The 13,190-nt window shown below is 38.9% G+C and overlaps 2 protein-coding genes and 1 pseudogene across 3 annotated transcripts; 2 read left to right on the top strand and 1 right to left on the bottom strand.

Annotated features, from left to right (window-relative positions):
• Positions 1-1,891: 1,891 nt before the first annotated feature.
• On the top strand, positions 1,892-8,874 carry LOC125196107 (putative LRR receptor-like serine/threonine-protein kinase At1g56130). 2 transcript variants are annotated; one of them, XM_048094482.2, is made up of 24 exons: positions 1,894-2,147; positions 2,317-2,494; positions 2,571-2,663; positions 2,742-2,813; positions 2,888-2,959; positions 3,046-3,117; positions 3,383-3,454; positions 3,528-3,599; positions 3,756-3,827; positions 3,923-3,994; positions 4,088-4,159; positions 4,279-4,350; positions 4,444-4,509; positions 4,709-4,774; positions 4,883-4,927; positions 5,572-5,636; positions 5,925-6,301; positions 6,407-6,605; positions 6,700-6,873; positions 7,220-7,338; positions 7,527-7,737; positions 7,819-8,050; positions 8,136-8,286; positions 8,382-8,874. In XM_048094482.2, exons 1-24 carry the CDS (start codon positions 2,021-2,023, stop codon positions 8,721-8,723), a joined length of 3,093 nt encoding a protein of 1,030 aa, XP_047950439.2. In that variant the 5' UTR covers positions 1,894-2,020; the 3' UTR covers positions 8,724-8,874. The 2 variants fall into 2 exon arrangements, with proteins under 2 accessions (XP_088912526.1, XP_047950439.2); XM_089056400.1 differs by having other exon boundaries at positions 1,892-2,147; positions 7,527-8,050.
• LOC125196108 (uncharacterized) lies at positions 8,820-9,566 on the bottom strand. Its single transcript, XM_048094483.2, has one exon. It carries the CDS (start codon positions 9,484-9,486, stop codon positions 8,890-8,892), a length of 597 nt encoding a protein of 198 aa, XP_047950440.1. The 5' UTR covers positions 9,487-9,566; the 3' UTR covers positions 8,820-8,889.
• A 1,331-nt stretch (positions 9,567-10,897) lies between these two features.
• Positions 10,898-13,152, top strand: LOC125195388 (alkane hydroxylase MAH1 pseudogene; annotated as a pseudogene).
• Positions 13,153-13,190: the final 38 nt, after the last annotated feature.

Below are 13,190 nucleotides of genomic sequence, written 5' to 3'. Positions count from 1 at the left end.
TTATTCTAGAAAATGTTTTGAAAGCAATATATGCATGTACTTAATAAAAAAAATTTAGACCTTTATACAAATATAGGAGTATTCAATAATGGAAAGACACGCCATGCCAAAAAGTTAAAAGCATAATTAAGAGTCATGACTTTTAATGCATATATATTCAATAAATTCGGGTCGGAAACATTGGTAGACCCAATATATTGACGACAGAAAATAAGAGACATGATACAGTAGACATGGTGACATGTCGTTATTTTATCTTCTTGTCAACTTATCAAACTACACATCAAGAAAGAAAAATCTCAAATTTACAATCTTATTAACTATCACGATAAATATTAGAGACAACTACAAATTTTGGAGGGAGAGGATGGAGAAAAGTTAATTTAATAGTTGTGTAGGAAAATACATTTAAGTCAAAAAAATATTCTTTTTCTAAAAGTTGGAAAAGTTATTAAATGGATATTATCAAAGGTCAGAACCGTCTAAGTATATCTTCGAAGAATGGAAGCCGCATGATGATATATATACTCCCTCCCTCCGCCGACCCATTTCTTGGCGGCATAAGTTTTAAAAAATGTTAAAAAAAATGCGTAAAAATAAGGTAGTGGAATATAGTCCAACTTGTATATATTAGTTTTAAATGAAATGAAAGTAGAATGCGTTAGTGGAAGATGGGTCGCTATTTCTATTTATGATAAAAGTGAACCGTAACTCCTATTCACAGATGAACTAAAATAGTAAAACGGGACTCCTATTCGCGGATAGAGGGAGTAGCTCCGAAACTATATACTACTATGTACTGATTCTCTCGTATTTAACAACGTATGAAAATTTTAAAAGCAATACTCCATTAGACATATGACATGAATATAAAAAAAAAGAATGCCGTAATTATTGTTCAGATTTGGCAACCACAACAGTGGTCAACATTTATACTCCATTTACTAAAGTATACTACTAATATACAACTCTTTCTACCCCACGTGGGGATCGACTCTGTCCAATCATATTAAATGTTTTTACGTGATTTTATTAGTAGTAAATTAAGTAGAAAAATTAATATAGGAAAATGAGAAAGTAAATGATATTGATATTTTTATTAAAAAATAGAGTAAAGGCCAAAATTGGTCCTAAACGTATAATCATTTTACGTTTTTGGTCCTCAACATTATCTTTTGGATTTTGTGGTCCTGAATATATGAAAATTTGATCATTTTGGTCATCCGTCAACATTTCCGTTAAAAACTAATGGTCAATCTGATTTTGACCAAATTAAACTTTTATTTCTGATTTTTTACTCCCTAACTAATTTTACATTTCAATTTCATCTTCTTCCTTCCTCTCATCTTTCATCTTCTTCCTTCCTCTCAAACCCAAGTTATGGAGGGTTCGACTTTCAGCAAACCGCCCTCCCACTATCTTCTCCCCTTGACTGGAAAAGTCGAACCCTCCATAATTAGGGTTTGAGAGGAAGAGGAAGGAAGAAGATGAAAGATGAGAAGAAGGAAGAAGATGAAATTGAAGTGTAAAAATAATTAGGGAGTAAAAAATTAGAATTAAAAGTTTAATTTGGTCAAAATCGGGTTGACTGTTAGTTTTTAACGGAAATGTTGATGTAAGACCAAAATGATCAAATTTCCATATGTTCAGGACCACAAAATCCAAAAGATAATGTTTAGGAGCAAAAACGTAAAATGACGTTCATGACCAATTTTGGCCTTTAATATAAAAAATGTGTTAATAGAGTAAGATATTTTAAAAAATACCGTTAAAATGAGAATGAAAGTGAATCGGGGTAAAATTCTTCAGCAGCATGCAACAACCAATCAACTTGTGGCATTATTAGTTGATATTATAGTTGTGGAGTAGTACAATCTCTCTGCTTCAAACCTCAATATGTCAACATCCAGTTGCAAAAAGTTGATAAAATAAATGGTGTAAATACGCTACCCATAATGATCAACTTGCGTTTGTGTTCTATCTTTTCGCTCCTCAGTTGAAATTATTCAATTCCTCCGACATGGCGGCGAAACACCCAATCACGGCGGCGATGCGTCTGTTGGGGGCTGTGTTCACTTTACTAGCTGCTGTGAGTGAAGCGCAGCCGCAGAGAAACGCTACTTCACCGGTTACTGATCCTGCTGAAGGTGCACCCACACTTTTACTGTGTTACGTATTTTTAGCTTACCAAATTTTGCGCAATTACTCACTCGATCAACTCATAGATTTGAATTAGTATCTAATTAATCGAAGTTGAGAGTGTGGATTCTGATTTAGAGAAGCATAATTGGTTGTACGGATACTGACAATTGGCAGCGAGGGCGATCAATTCAATTTTCCGGCGGTGGCGGATCACGGCGAATGAGAGATGGAATACGACCGGCGACTTATGCAGTGGAATCGCTAGTGATAGCAGCACGCCTCTGGATTATAGCCCCGGCATCCAATGCGATTGCTCCTACAATTCGAGCACCATTTGCCACATTTACTCCTTGTTTGTATCATCCTTTTTCTCTCTCGTTTTTCCGCAGCATCAATTGGCTGTAAATTGATGTTATAATTTTGTGCAGGAGAGTGTATTCGATGTCGGATTGGGACTCATCTTCAAATGTTGTGGGTGAGCTACCGGAGGAGCTCTGGACTTTGACCTACCTGACTTCTCTGTATGCATTTCACTTTACTTTGAATCGTTTTCCCCCTAAATTTGTAGATCGCGCTGATGCTATGTAAATGAATTGCAGAAATTTGGGGCAGAATTATTTGTCTGGTAGCCTGCCCCCTTCCATTGCCAACTTATCTCGGATGCAGTACCTGTGAGTTTCTGCCTAATTATTTGAGATTTACGATTTAACTCTTCTTAAACTGTTTTCGCTTTGCATTTTTGTAGGAGCATTGGAATCAATCCCTTGTCAGGGGAGCTGCCCAAGGAACTAGGCAGACTTACTGATTTAAGATCATTGTAAGCCATTAGCTCTCTGTGTGTGTGTGTGTGTTCAGAGGGAGAGAAGTATATGAACTGAATGATGTGTTCTTGCTCACTTGCAGGGCTATTGGTACAAGTAATTACTCTGGTCCTTTGCCAGCTGAACTTGCGGACTGCACAAGGCTAGAAGAACTGTAAGTTGTGGTGCTCTGCTACTTTTGTGTCTTTGTTTTGCATTTAATTTACTACTGTGTGAGAATTTACTGAGGAAATCGCCATGCACGATATAAGAGTAAAGAGAATGCTCTGCTTTTTTCTTTTTTACGAGATAGTATATGTTTTACTTGCTGATAATATATTCTTGAACTTTCATCTTGAACACAAATTGTGTTGATCCTCCGTTTTTTCATCTTGATCACAAATTGTTTTGATCCTCCGTTTTGATGTACACCTTACCAGTTGGATCGATAGCTCTGGAGTTAGTGGTGAAATCCCTTCGTCGTTTGCAAGACTACGGAACATGAAGATAATGTGAGAGTTTGTTCTCATTCTGTTAAATAACTTTTTAGCTCAAGATAAATGTTCAAATTTCTTGGGATTTCAGGTTTGCTTCAGACGTTGCATTCACAGGACAAATACCCGACTTCATTGGAAATTGGACTAACTTAACTGTCGTGTGAGATACAATCCTAGTTTTTTATGCCTCTGTCAAGATTCTAGCTTCTAATTTGTTCAACCATTAAATTATCTTGACTAGTTTCATGCTTGTAAACCTCTGGCTGTAGTCCTGTCTTGCATTTTCATGATCCGTTTTATTCTGATACATCTCCAGAAGATTCGAAGGAAACTCGTTTCAGGGCCCAATACCACCATCCTTTTCCAATTTAAGGGATTTGACCGACTTGTGAGCGCCTTAACCAACTCTCTCTAAGATTTGATGGTTCGATACCATATGTTCATACTTTGGAATGGTTAATATTTTGAAAATTATGATCACAGGAGAATATCTGATCTATCCAATGGGAGCTCTTCTCTAGACTTTCTCACAAATATGAAGGCTTTGACTACTTTGTGAGTGACGGCATTATTTACATAGTGATAGTATTTATATTTTGGTTATTATCCTAGTGTTGTTGACAAACTTCAATTATCAATAAATTGCAGATCTTTGAGGAATAACAACATCTCTGGCTCCATCCCCTCCAACTTTGACGAATATCCAAATTTATCTTTGCTGTAAGTTTCCATGATGAAGAATGATTTTCATGTGCACTATCGCTCCAAACCTGCCATTGAATTCAAACATGATCCATTAAAAGCCACTGATCCATATGAAACTGTCACTATTGTTCCAGGGATCTGAGCTTCAACAATTTCACTGGAGGAATTCCAGATTCCCTTTTCAATATGAGTTCCCTTGCCCACCTGTAAGTTTATACACTTATTTGGGCTGATGCTGCACAACCACAACTTTCACCTCCTCCAAAATTAGCAGCTAATATTAAAACTTGCATCTTCAGATTTCTTGGCAACAACAAGTTGACTGGTTCTCTGCCTGCACAGAAGAGTTCACTCCTTCAGTTTATGTTGACTCTCTATCTTTTATGATTTCGTTCTTATTCTTTCAGTTCACCAAATGCATAGTCAAATTTTCTACTGTAGAATGCTATTGGCTTATGTATATATATCAAAGAAATTGTATATATACTATGCATTTCAAGCAAATTATGCATAGTTTCTGGATACCAATAACTAGAATGACAGCCTTATTCTACTTATTTGCAGTGATTTGTCGTATAACGAACTTTCTGGAAGCTTTCCTTCTTGGACCAGCCAGCGAGATCTCCAACTGTATGAATTTGTTACATTTAAGGGTTAAAATAAATTAGATATTTTGGTCGAACTTATTATTCCCATCTAAGTTAGTTAGTGTGAAATCTAACATGTAACTTTCTGCAGTAATTTGGTTGCCAACAATTTCAGTATGGAAGGCTCTAACACCAGGTTAACTCCTGAGTCCTTAAGCTGTGTTCATAAGCTTCATATTATCTGCTTGTTCTACTCATTATTTCTGCTTCACATATACATGCTACTTCTGAAAATTTCTGGTTTCTTCATGCAACTGTCAGTTACAGTAACCAACCACGTTTATCCGATCTATATGGAATCAAGGAAAACATATATCACCATATAATAATGTACAAAATGAGAACTACTCTCTTTTACATGCACCGGAATATGAATTTTGTAATGTCCATATGTTCCATATCAACTTTCATCATGTCCTATTAAGAATTAATTAGCATGTTACCTAAATTCCTTTTGAAAAATAAACTACAAGTGGGGAGAGGTTTTCAGAATTGAGTTTATCAAAGTTTTGCTGCTTTAGCTTGATCTTTTCTTGAGTTAAGTGCGAAAAGTATTGTCACAAATGAGCACATCCCGCCAAACATTTGGGAGATGAGAATGTGTACATTATATATTGAACAGAGAAGTAACGTGAAATATAGTACTAAGTGTTTGAAAAAAACATGTATGCTTGCCTATCTTTGACTTGTTAGGTGTTTTTTCTAAATTCAATAGATAGTTCACTTATTTTAATTTTTATATAACGCTATACAGCTTTTTAATTCATCTTATGATTTCAGTTTCTCGGCATCAGGACTGAACTGCCTCCAAAGAAACTTCCCTTGCTTCCGAGGAGATCCTCAGTGTATGTGACAAATCTTTCAGTGTAGAGACTTGTGATAGTTAGAAATTGTAAAGATCATATGCACTTTAAAAAATAAAGTTGAAGAAATTCAGAATTTTTGCTGACTCCATGTGAAATTTGGAAACCATTTTTCTTGTCACGATTAAGAGATCGATATTCATCATCCTGCATTATTTTTTAATCCAGTAATATAGTAAGGACTGCTAAGCAACCAATAAGCTGTTTGTATCCAATGAGCTTCACTTTATTGACAAATTAGCATGTGACTTTGTTTTTCCATGTTTGCAGATTCCAGCTTTGCAATTAAATCAGGTGGTGTACAAATGAGATCTGCCACAGGAGTCGTGTACGAGGCAGATAACGCAACTCTAGGTCCAGCGTCATATTATGTGACTAGAGAACAGAGATGGGCTGTTAGTAATGTTGGTCTTCCTTCTGGAAGCAGGAATCCAGAATACACAACTAACTTCGTAACATATATTCCGAATACGAGGGATCCAGAGATGTACCAGAGTTCGCGTGTTTCTGCTGGATCATTAAGATATTATGGCTTGGGCCTCGAGAATGGGGGTTACAATATAACCCTTCAGTTTGTAGAGACCAAGATTGAGAACCCTACTGGTTGGAAGAGTCTTGGAAGGCGTGTTTTTGATATATATATTCAGGTGAGATACATACAGCGATCGTAAAGAACTCTTGCTTCACTGTTGCTATGCTAATAGTATAACTTTTTATGAGGTCATTTTCAATGATCAATCTGTCCTTCCCAGGGTAATCTAGCTTTCAAGGATTTTGACATACGAAAAGAGGCTGGAGGGTCATTGAGAGCTGTGGTCAAGGATTTTACTGCACGAGTGACTGAAAACCACCTTGAAATTCATCTGTTTTGGGCTGGAAAAGGAACTTGCTGTGTGCCCGCTCAGGGTATATATGGACCTTCTATTTCAGCATTGAGCGTCAGCCCCGGAGGTACATCTCCCTTGGAAACTTGACTTCTTACAACTAATGAAGTTTGATCCTCAAATTTTATGCCAAATCTAACAAAAAATAAGTTATTCTGTAGATTTTATTCCTACTGTAAGCAACAATTCTCCAAATGAGTTTGTCAACAACAAGAAAAATAGGTCGGGCATGATCGTGGGGGTTGTCGTTTCGGTTGTAGCTGTAAGTATTCTTACCTTACTAGCAATCTGTTATACGGTGCGGAGAAGAAGGCAGAAACGACATGAAGATGAAGGTAAGCAGAAACATTTATGCCCTCTTAAAGCAAGAATTTATGTTTTTTAAATGCAAACATGGTCTTAAATGGTTCATGCTATAGAAAGCCATGGCAAAGATAAGTTCAATTTGACAAAAATTCAACATAAATTCTCTACATGATATATACTCTCTCTCAATTTGTCCGTAGGCAAAGATAAGCTATATTTTGTTTGGAAATATAGAACTTTTTCGCGTGCTCGCCTTTTTCTACATTTTAATGATTTGATATCTCTAGATGACATTAAGCATTTCATGGCATGCCATAACTGTGAATCTGTGATTATCTCCGTAAATATTGAAAAGGTTTCTGCCTTAACCTTCAGAGTTCCTGGGCCTTGAAACCAGACCGTACACTTTTACATATGCACAGCTTAGAGCTGCCACAAACGATTTCAGTACAGCCAACAAGCTTGGAGAGGGAGGATTTGGGACTGTTTACAAGGTAACTTCGGTTTTTCATCCAAGCATTCTCACATGGTTGGTCTCTTTCAAGAAGGGGCTAATCATATGATAAAAACAGGCATAAACTGAGTATATTTGTGAGACAAACTGCCTGAAAGATTACATGATAAGAACATCATAAGTATTGTAATAATCAAAAGCCTTTTCTCATATTGCATCAAACAAAAGGGGACACTGGAGGATGGAAGAGTTACTGCTGTGAAGCTGTTGTCTGTAGCATCCCGTCAAGGGAAGAGCGAATTTCTGGCAGAGATTGAAACCATATCAGCTGTGCAACACCGTAACCTAGTGAAGCTGTACGGATGCTGCATTGAGGGAAATAAACGACTACTTGTATATGAGTACCTTGAGAACAAGAGCTTAGATCAAGCTTTATTTGGTATGAAAAGTCTAGTTTGTGAATCAGTTGTGTTTTTACAGGAATCACTAATATCTGGACCACTTTGCTTTATTGTATCAGGTAAAGGAAGTTTTTTCCTCGACTGGCATATGAGATTTGATATATGCTTAGGAGTAGCACGAGGCCTAGCTTATCTTCATGAGGAATCCCGACTTCGGATTGTGCACAGAGACGTGAAGGCAAGCAATATTCTGCTCGATACTCAACTCAACCCAAAACTCTCGGATTTTGGCTTGGCCAAGTTGTATGATGACACGAAGACACATATGAGCACCCGTGTTGCAGGCACGATGTAAGATCCACCAAACTCATCTGCTTAAAAAACCTATATCTTCTAGTCAACTGTGTACAATTATATTGTGAATGATGTGATGCAGTGGGTATCTTGCTCCGGAATATGCTATGAGGGGTCACCTTACAGAGAAGGCTGATGTATTCGGTTTTGGAGTTGTAGCTCTTGAAATTATCAGTGGAAGAGCAAATTCCGATCCGAAACAGGAAGAAGATAGGGTATATCTACTTGAATGGGTATGATCTTCTTCCCCTTCCTCTTGAACCTCACGAAAATCTGGCAAAATGCTAACAGATTAAGGGCAACATGATTATTTTCCACACTTGTGCAGGCCTGGCATTGCCATGAAAATGAGAGAGATGTGGAGCTGGTGGACGAAGAGTTGTCAGAGTTCAACGAGGAGGAGGCACGACGGGTGATAGCAGTAGCGCTTTTATGCACCCAAACATCGCCCGTGGTTCGACCATCCATGTCCCGAGCTGTGGCAATGCTGTGTGGAGATGCAGAGATTCCAGTTGTGACTGCAAAGCCTGGATACCTCACAGAGTGGAACTTCAGTGATATCACTGCCTATGCTGACCCAATCTCAACCACTCACACCCCACAATCGACCCACTCGCCCATCCCCGCCTCCGAACCCATGCTCCGGGAGGTCACTCCAGACGGAAGATGATACAATTAGAGATTACTATCATTTGTATATTATTATTCTCATTAGTGAATTCTAATTATCTGAATTAAAATGTTTTTGTAAGAAGAACACATTACATAACACAAAAGCGAAATTTGCATTGTAATATAAAGAATGATTACATTACATCAAAGCTAGTAGTGCATATCTAAGTGCACAAGATGAGCCTGTTCAACACTACGACACAGCAAGACACCGCGAAGAAAAACAGGGTAACGAAGTCCCGGGCGGACCACTTGGGGACGGGCTTGGACTCAATTCGCAAGCTCTTGGCTCGGCGCAGGGCGTCCACCTCGGTGAGCAGGTCGAACTCGGCGCCCTTCCTCTTGAGCTCCTCAACGCACTTAGCCAGCAGCGCAGAGTCCTCCTTCTCCCGGGTAAGCATCTTCTCGAGATGGGACTCGGCGTCGGTCTTGTACCGGATGGCCCAGATGAAGCCGAGGGAGAAGAGCAGGGAGCAGAGGGAGGGGAGCCAGGAGCGGCGGCAGAGGTGGGGGCTGGCGGAGGCGGAGAAGAGGAGGAGGAGGGCGGTGGAGTGGAAGAGGAAGAAGAGGCAGTAGAGGTGGGTGATCTCTTTACGGGTGGAGTCGATCTGGGTCTCCTTGAGGGAGAGGCGGTTGAGGATGAGCTCCTCCTCTTTGAGCCACTGCTTGAGGAGGAGTTTGTGGGTCGGGTTTCCGGCGATCTGGTGGAGGGGGTGCACCGCCTTTGCCTCCATTAGAGATGATGATTTTGTGTCGCTCATTTGATTGCTAGATTTTTCAGATGAATGAGGAAAGGAGAGAGAGAGAGTGATGAGAGAAGGAGAGGAGTGATGAGGGAAGACAAGTTACATATGCAACGGGAATTTATTTTGAATTTTGCAACGGTCGAATTGTGGGGAGAGCGGGTCGGTGGTTTATTTGTTTATTTACTAATTTAATTCAACGGCTAAATACTAGCCCAAGAGTTTATATTTTCTTTCACATAGTTGTAATTTTGATTAATTTAACAATTTATAAAATTGGAATATAAAATTAAAAAATTAATTTTTGTATTGTTTCATAGTGATTATATGAGTATTAAAATGAAGTAATATTATTTTTGACAACACGACGTTATTATATTTTGAATGCCAAGTAAAGAGATGTTTATATATCTAAACGATGTAATTTTACTGCCATATCATATTTGATTTTATTATTAATTTTATTTCTAATTATCATGGACAATGGTAAAAGATTGAATGATATAATATGATATTCAAATTTAAAAAACTATTAAATTAGTTAAAAGTTAATGAAAATTTATAATTTAAATAATAATTATTTCATTGTTACCTTTTCTTTCAGAAATACTAGTACTACACTAATTAATTAATATCGCGTCTAGCCAAACAATTCTGCTTTTTAAAAAGTGAAATAAAATTAATACTTTATTTCTTAGTATGACGTGGATATACCAAACGCTAACTCAAAAGTGTACAAAAGAAAAGCTATCGTTGCATTTATGCAGTGTTTCATAACAAAGAAATTGACACTTAATTATTTCAGGTGGTGATACTTAATATAGTAGATTAAAAGGAGTTTATCTAAACGAGTGGGTACTCAGTGGCGGACATAGTAAGAGCAAGGGAGGGGCTTAAGCCCTTCCCAAAACTTATTTTTTCCTTTTATCCTACCGCTGAAATTTTCAAATAACAGTTTCCAGCCCTTCCTAAATCAATGGTGTTAACACTAAATCGCTTGATATTAATTATTTCAAGGGGCTGAAGTGCTAACCTAGATCTGAGAATTCAAAATCTGCAGATGCTAATTGAGATACAAATGGCTGTTTTGGGGAAGAAGATGGCCCAAATCCCCAAAAATAAGTACCGTACTTGCCTTATCGAGTTTTGTATAGCTGAAATGAAACAAGTAAACATGTCAACCAAAATTAGTCACATGATGCGAACAAAGGAGGATATCAGTTTTCATTGCTCAACCAAACCCATTATAAACCTAAGTACGGAATAACATGAACATAAATACTCATTAAACAAAAAATTATCATTACTGCTAATTAATTTGCATCACTCCAACAAATGTTACATACACCTTAGTCAAAAATGAACTTCAATATATACATAGAGTTGTGGTTAAACGAGAACTACCACACTTAGGTAGCACCATATCAAAATGGCAGTTCTTGAAAACTACTACTACTACCAATATTACATCCTTCTCCTCCTCCTCCTTCTGGTCTACCTCTGTTGCCTCGTCGACATGCGACAGAAGAAACCGTCAGAGCCAACCAACTGGCCACTCGTCGGAATGCTGCCAACGGTGCTCCTCGACTTCCACCGCGCCCATGACCGCATAACCGAGGTTCTCAATGACTGCGGCGGCACATACATCTTCCGGGGCCCGTGGCTCAGCAACACCGACATGCTCTTCACCTCCGACCCCACCAACATCCACCACATCCTCAGCCGAAACTTCGCCAATTATCGAAAAGGCCCCGAGTTTCGCAAGATCTTCGACATCCTCGGCGATGGAATCTTCGGCGCCAACTTCCACCTTTGGGAGATTCACCGGAAAACCACAATAGCGCTGCTTACGCACGCAGATTTCAACGCCCGTCTTCAGAAGACGGTCTGGGAAAAGGTCGAAACCGAGGCTTTTCCCGGTGCTCGATCGCTTCAGCCGCCACGAGCTTGATTTCGATTTGCAGGATGTTTTACAGAGATTCAGCTTTGATAACATATGCAAGATTGTGTTGGATTATGATCCGTGCAGCTTGAGCAATGAAATGCCTCACGTTCCTTGTGAGAAGGCTTTCAGTGTGGTTTCGAAGGCGTTGCTGCGCCGCCACGTCATCCCAGAGGGAATCTGGAAGCTTCTGAGATGGCTCAACGTCGGCTCCGAGAGGAAGCTTCTCGAATGTTCCGAAGCTTTTGTTGAGTTCATCTACCCGCGCATCGTCGACAGAAAGGACGGTTCTGTTCTCAAATCTTTCGAAGATGTTTACGGAGAGAGGAAGATGGATTCGTCGACTAGTCTAATGGACTTCCTCAAGGACACCGCGTTGAATTTGATACTTGCCAGTAGAGACTCGACGAGCGCGTGCCTGACATGGCTCTTCTGGCTCGTCGCGCAAAACCCTACGACGGAGAGGAAGATTCTAGAAGAAACGGAAGCCAAGCTCGGCCTCATGAAAAAATGGAGGTTTGCTGCAAATATACTCCTTTTGTCTGCGAATATGAATCTCATTTTTTCTATTTTACTATAAATGGTAATATTATGACCCTACATTTTAGTAACTAATTTCATTCTCATTTCATTTAAAACTAAAATATATTATACTAGTGATCAAAATCATATTCTACTAACTTTTTTCCACTCATTTTGCTTAACATTTCATAGACCGCACATGAAAGAAATGAGAGTTCTAATAGGGATGGCCGGATGGAGGGAGGAGATCTAGATTATACTCACTCTAGTCTTGATAGCATGCGATAATAATCTTAATATACTCCTATATGGTACGAGAAAAGGGGTGGATCATCTTAAAATAATAGAAATGCATTAATTTTTATTGATGGATCAAAATATAAAAAACAACTAAAATTATTGATTGGGGACGGAAGAATTATTGTTTAGTCCTATCTTTATAATTTATGTTCCACGGGGTGCGTTAAAATACTAACTTGTTAACTCATCAATGTAGTGTATTAAAAATGTCAACACGGTCTTAATAAACTGTGTTGACATTTAAATATCAATGTCAACATAATGTATTAAAATATCAACTAAAGTTTATGTTGACATCGTATTGACTTATTTAATACATTGCATTGATGAGTTAGCAAGTTAGCAACTTAAGAAAAGTTAGCAACGGATCACACCGCTATGTTCCAATACGATATCATTGTTTAGTCTTATGTTTATTTTCATATGTACAAAAAGGCCCTTCACCGCGGAGGAACCGCACAAGCTTATAGTGTACCTGCACGGGGCTCTATGCGAGTCGTTGAGGCTGTTCCCGCCGTTGGTGCTGGATCATAAAGCTCCAGCGCGACCGGATATTCTCCCGAGCAGGCATCGCCTGGCCCGCAACGAGAAGCTGATCATATCATTCTACTCGGTCGGGAGAATGGAGAGCATTTGGTGGGAAAGACTGCCTCGAATTCAAGCCGGAGAGATGGATCTGTCCGAGCGGGAAGATCAAGCACGAGCCGTCGTACAAGTTTCCAGCGTTCAACGCAGGACCGAGGACGTGCGTGGGGAGGGACATGGCGTTCATACAGATGAATATGGCGGCGGCGGCGATTGTACATCATTACCTTGTCCGAATAGTTGAGGGACATCCAGTTTCTCCACGTGGCTCAATCATACTGGAAGCCAAGCATGGTTTGAAGGTGGAGTTGTCGAAAAGAAATTTCAACACCTGACGTCAATATTATTTATCTACACATATATTGTTAAGGTA

This window comes from Salvia hispanica, chromosome 4 (genome assembly GCF_029641045.1).
Source record: "Salvia hispanica isolate PSC_SH4W2 chromosome 4, Shi_PSC_v1, whole genome shotgun sequence".
Lineage (NCBI taxonomy): Eukaryota > Viridiplantae > Streptophyta > Magnoliopsida > Lamiales > Lamiaceae > Salvia > Salvia hispanica.
Note: the sequence above shows the minus strand (reverse complement) of the source record. Positions and strands in the feature narration are given on the sequence as shown.

Coding starts and splice junctions, on each gene's coding strand:
- LOC125196108 (XM_048094483.2), bottom strand. CDS start 9,486: ATGAGCGACACAAAATCATCATCTCTAATGGAGGCAAAGGCGGTGCAC.
- LOC125196107 (XM_089056400.1), top strand. CDS start 2,021: ATGGCGGCGAAACACCCAATCACGGCGGCGATGCGTCTGTTGGGGGCT. Junction 3,118..3,382: donor TGCACAAGGCTAGAAGAACT/GTAAGTTGTGGT, acceptor ACACCTTACCAG/TTGGATCGATAGCTCTGGAG. Junction 4,928..5,571: donor ATGGAAGGCTCTAACACCAG/GTTAACTCCTGA, acceptor TTATGATTTCAG/TTTCTCGGCATCAGGACTGA.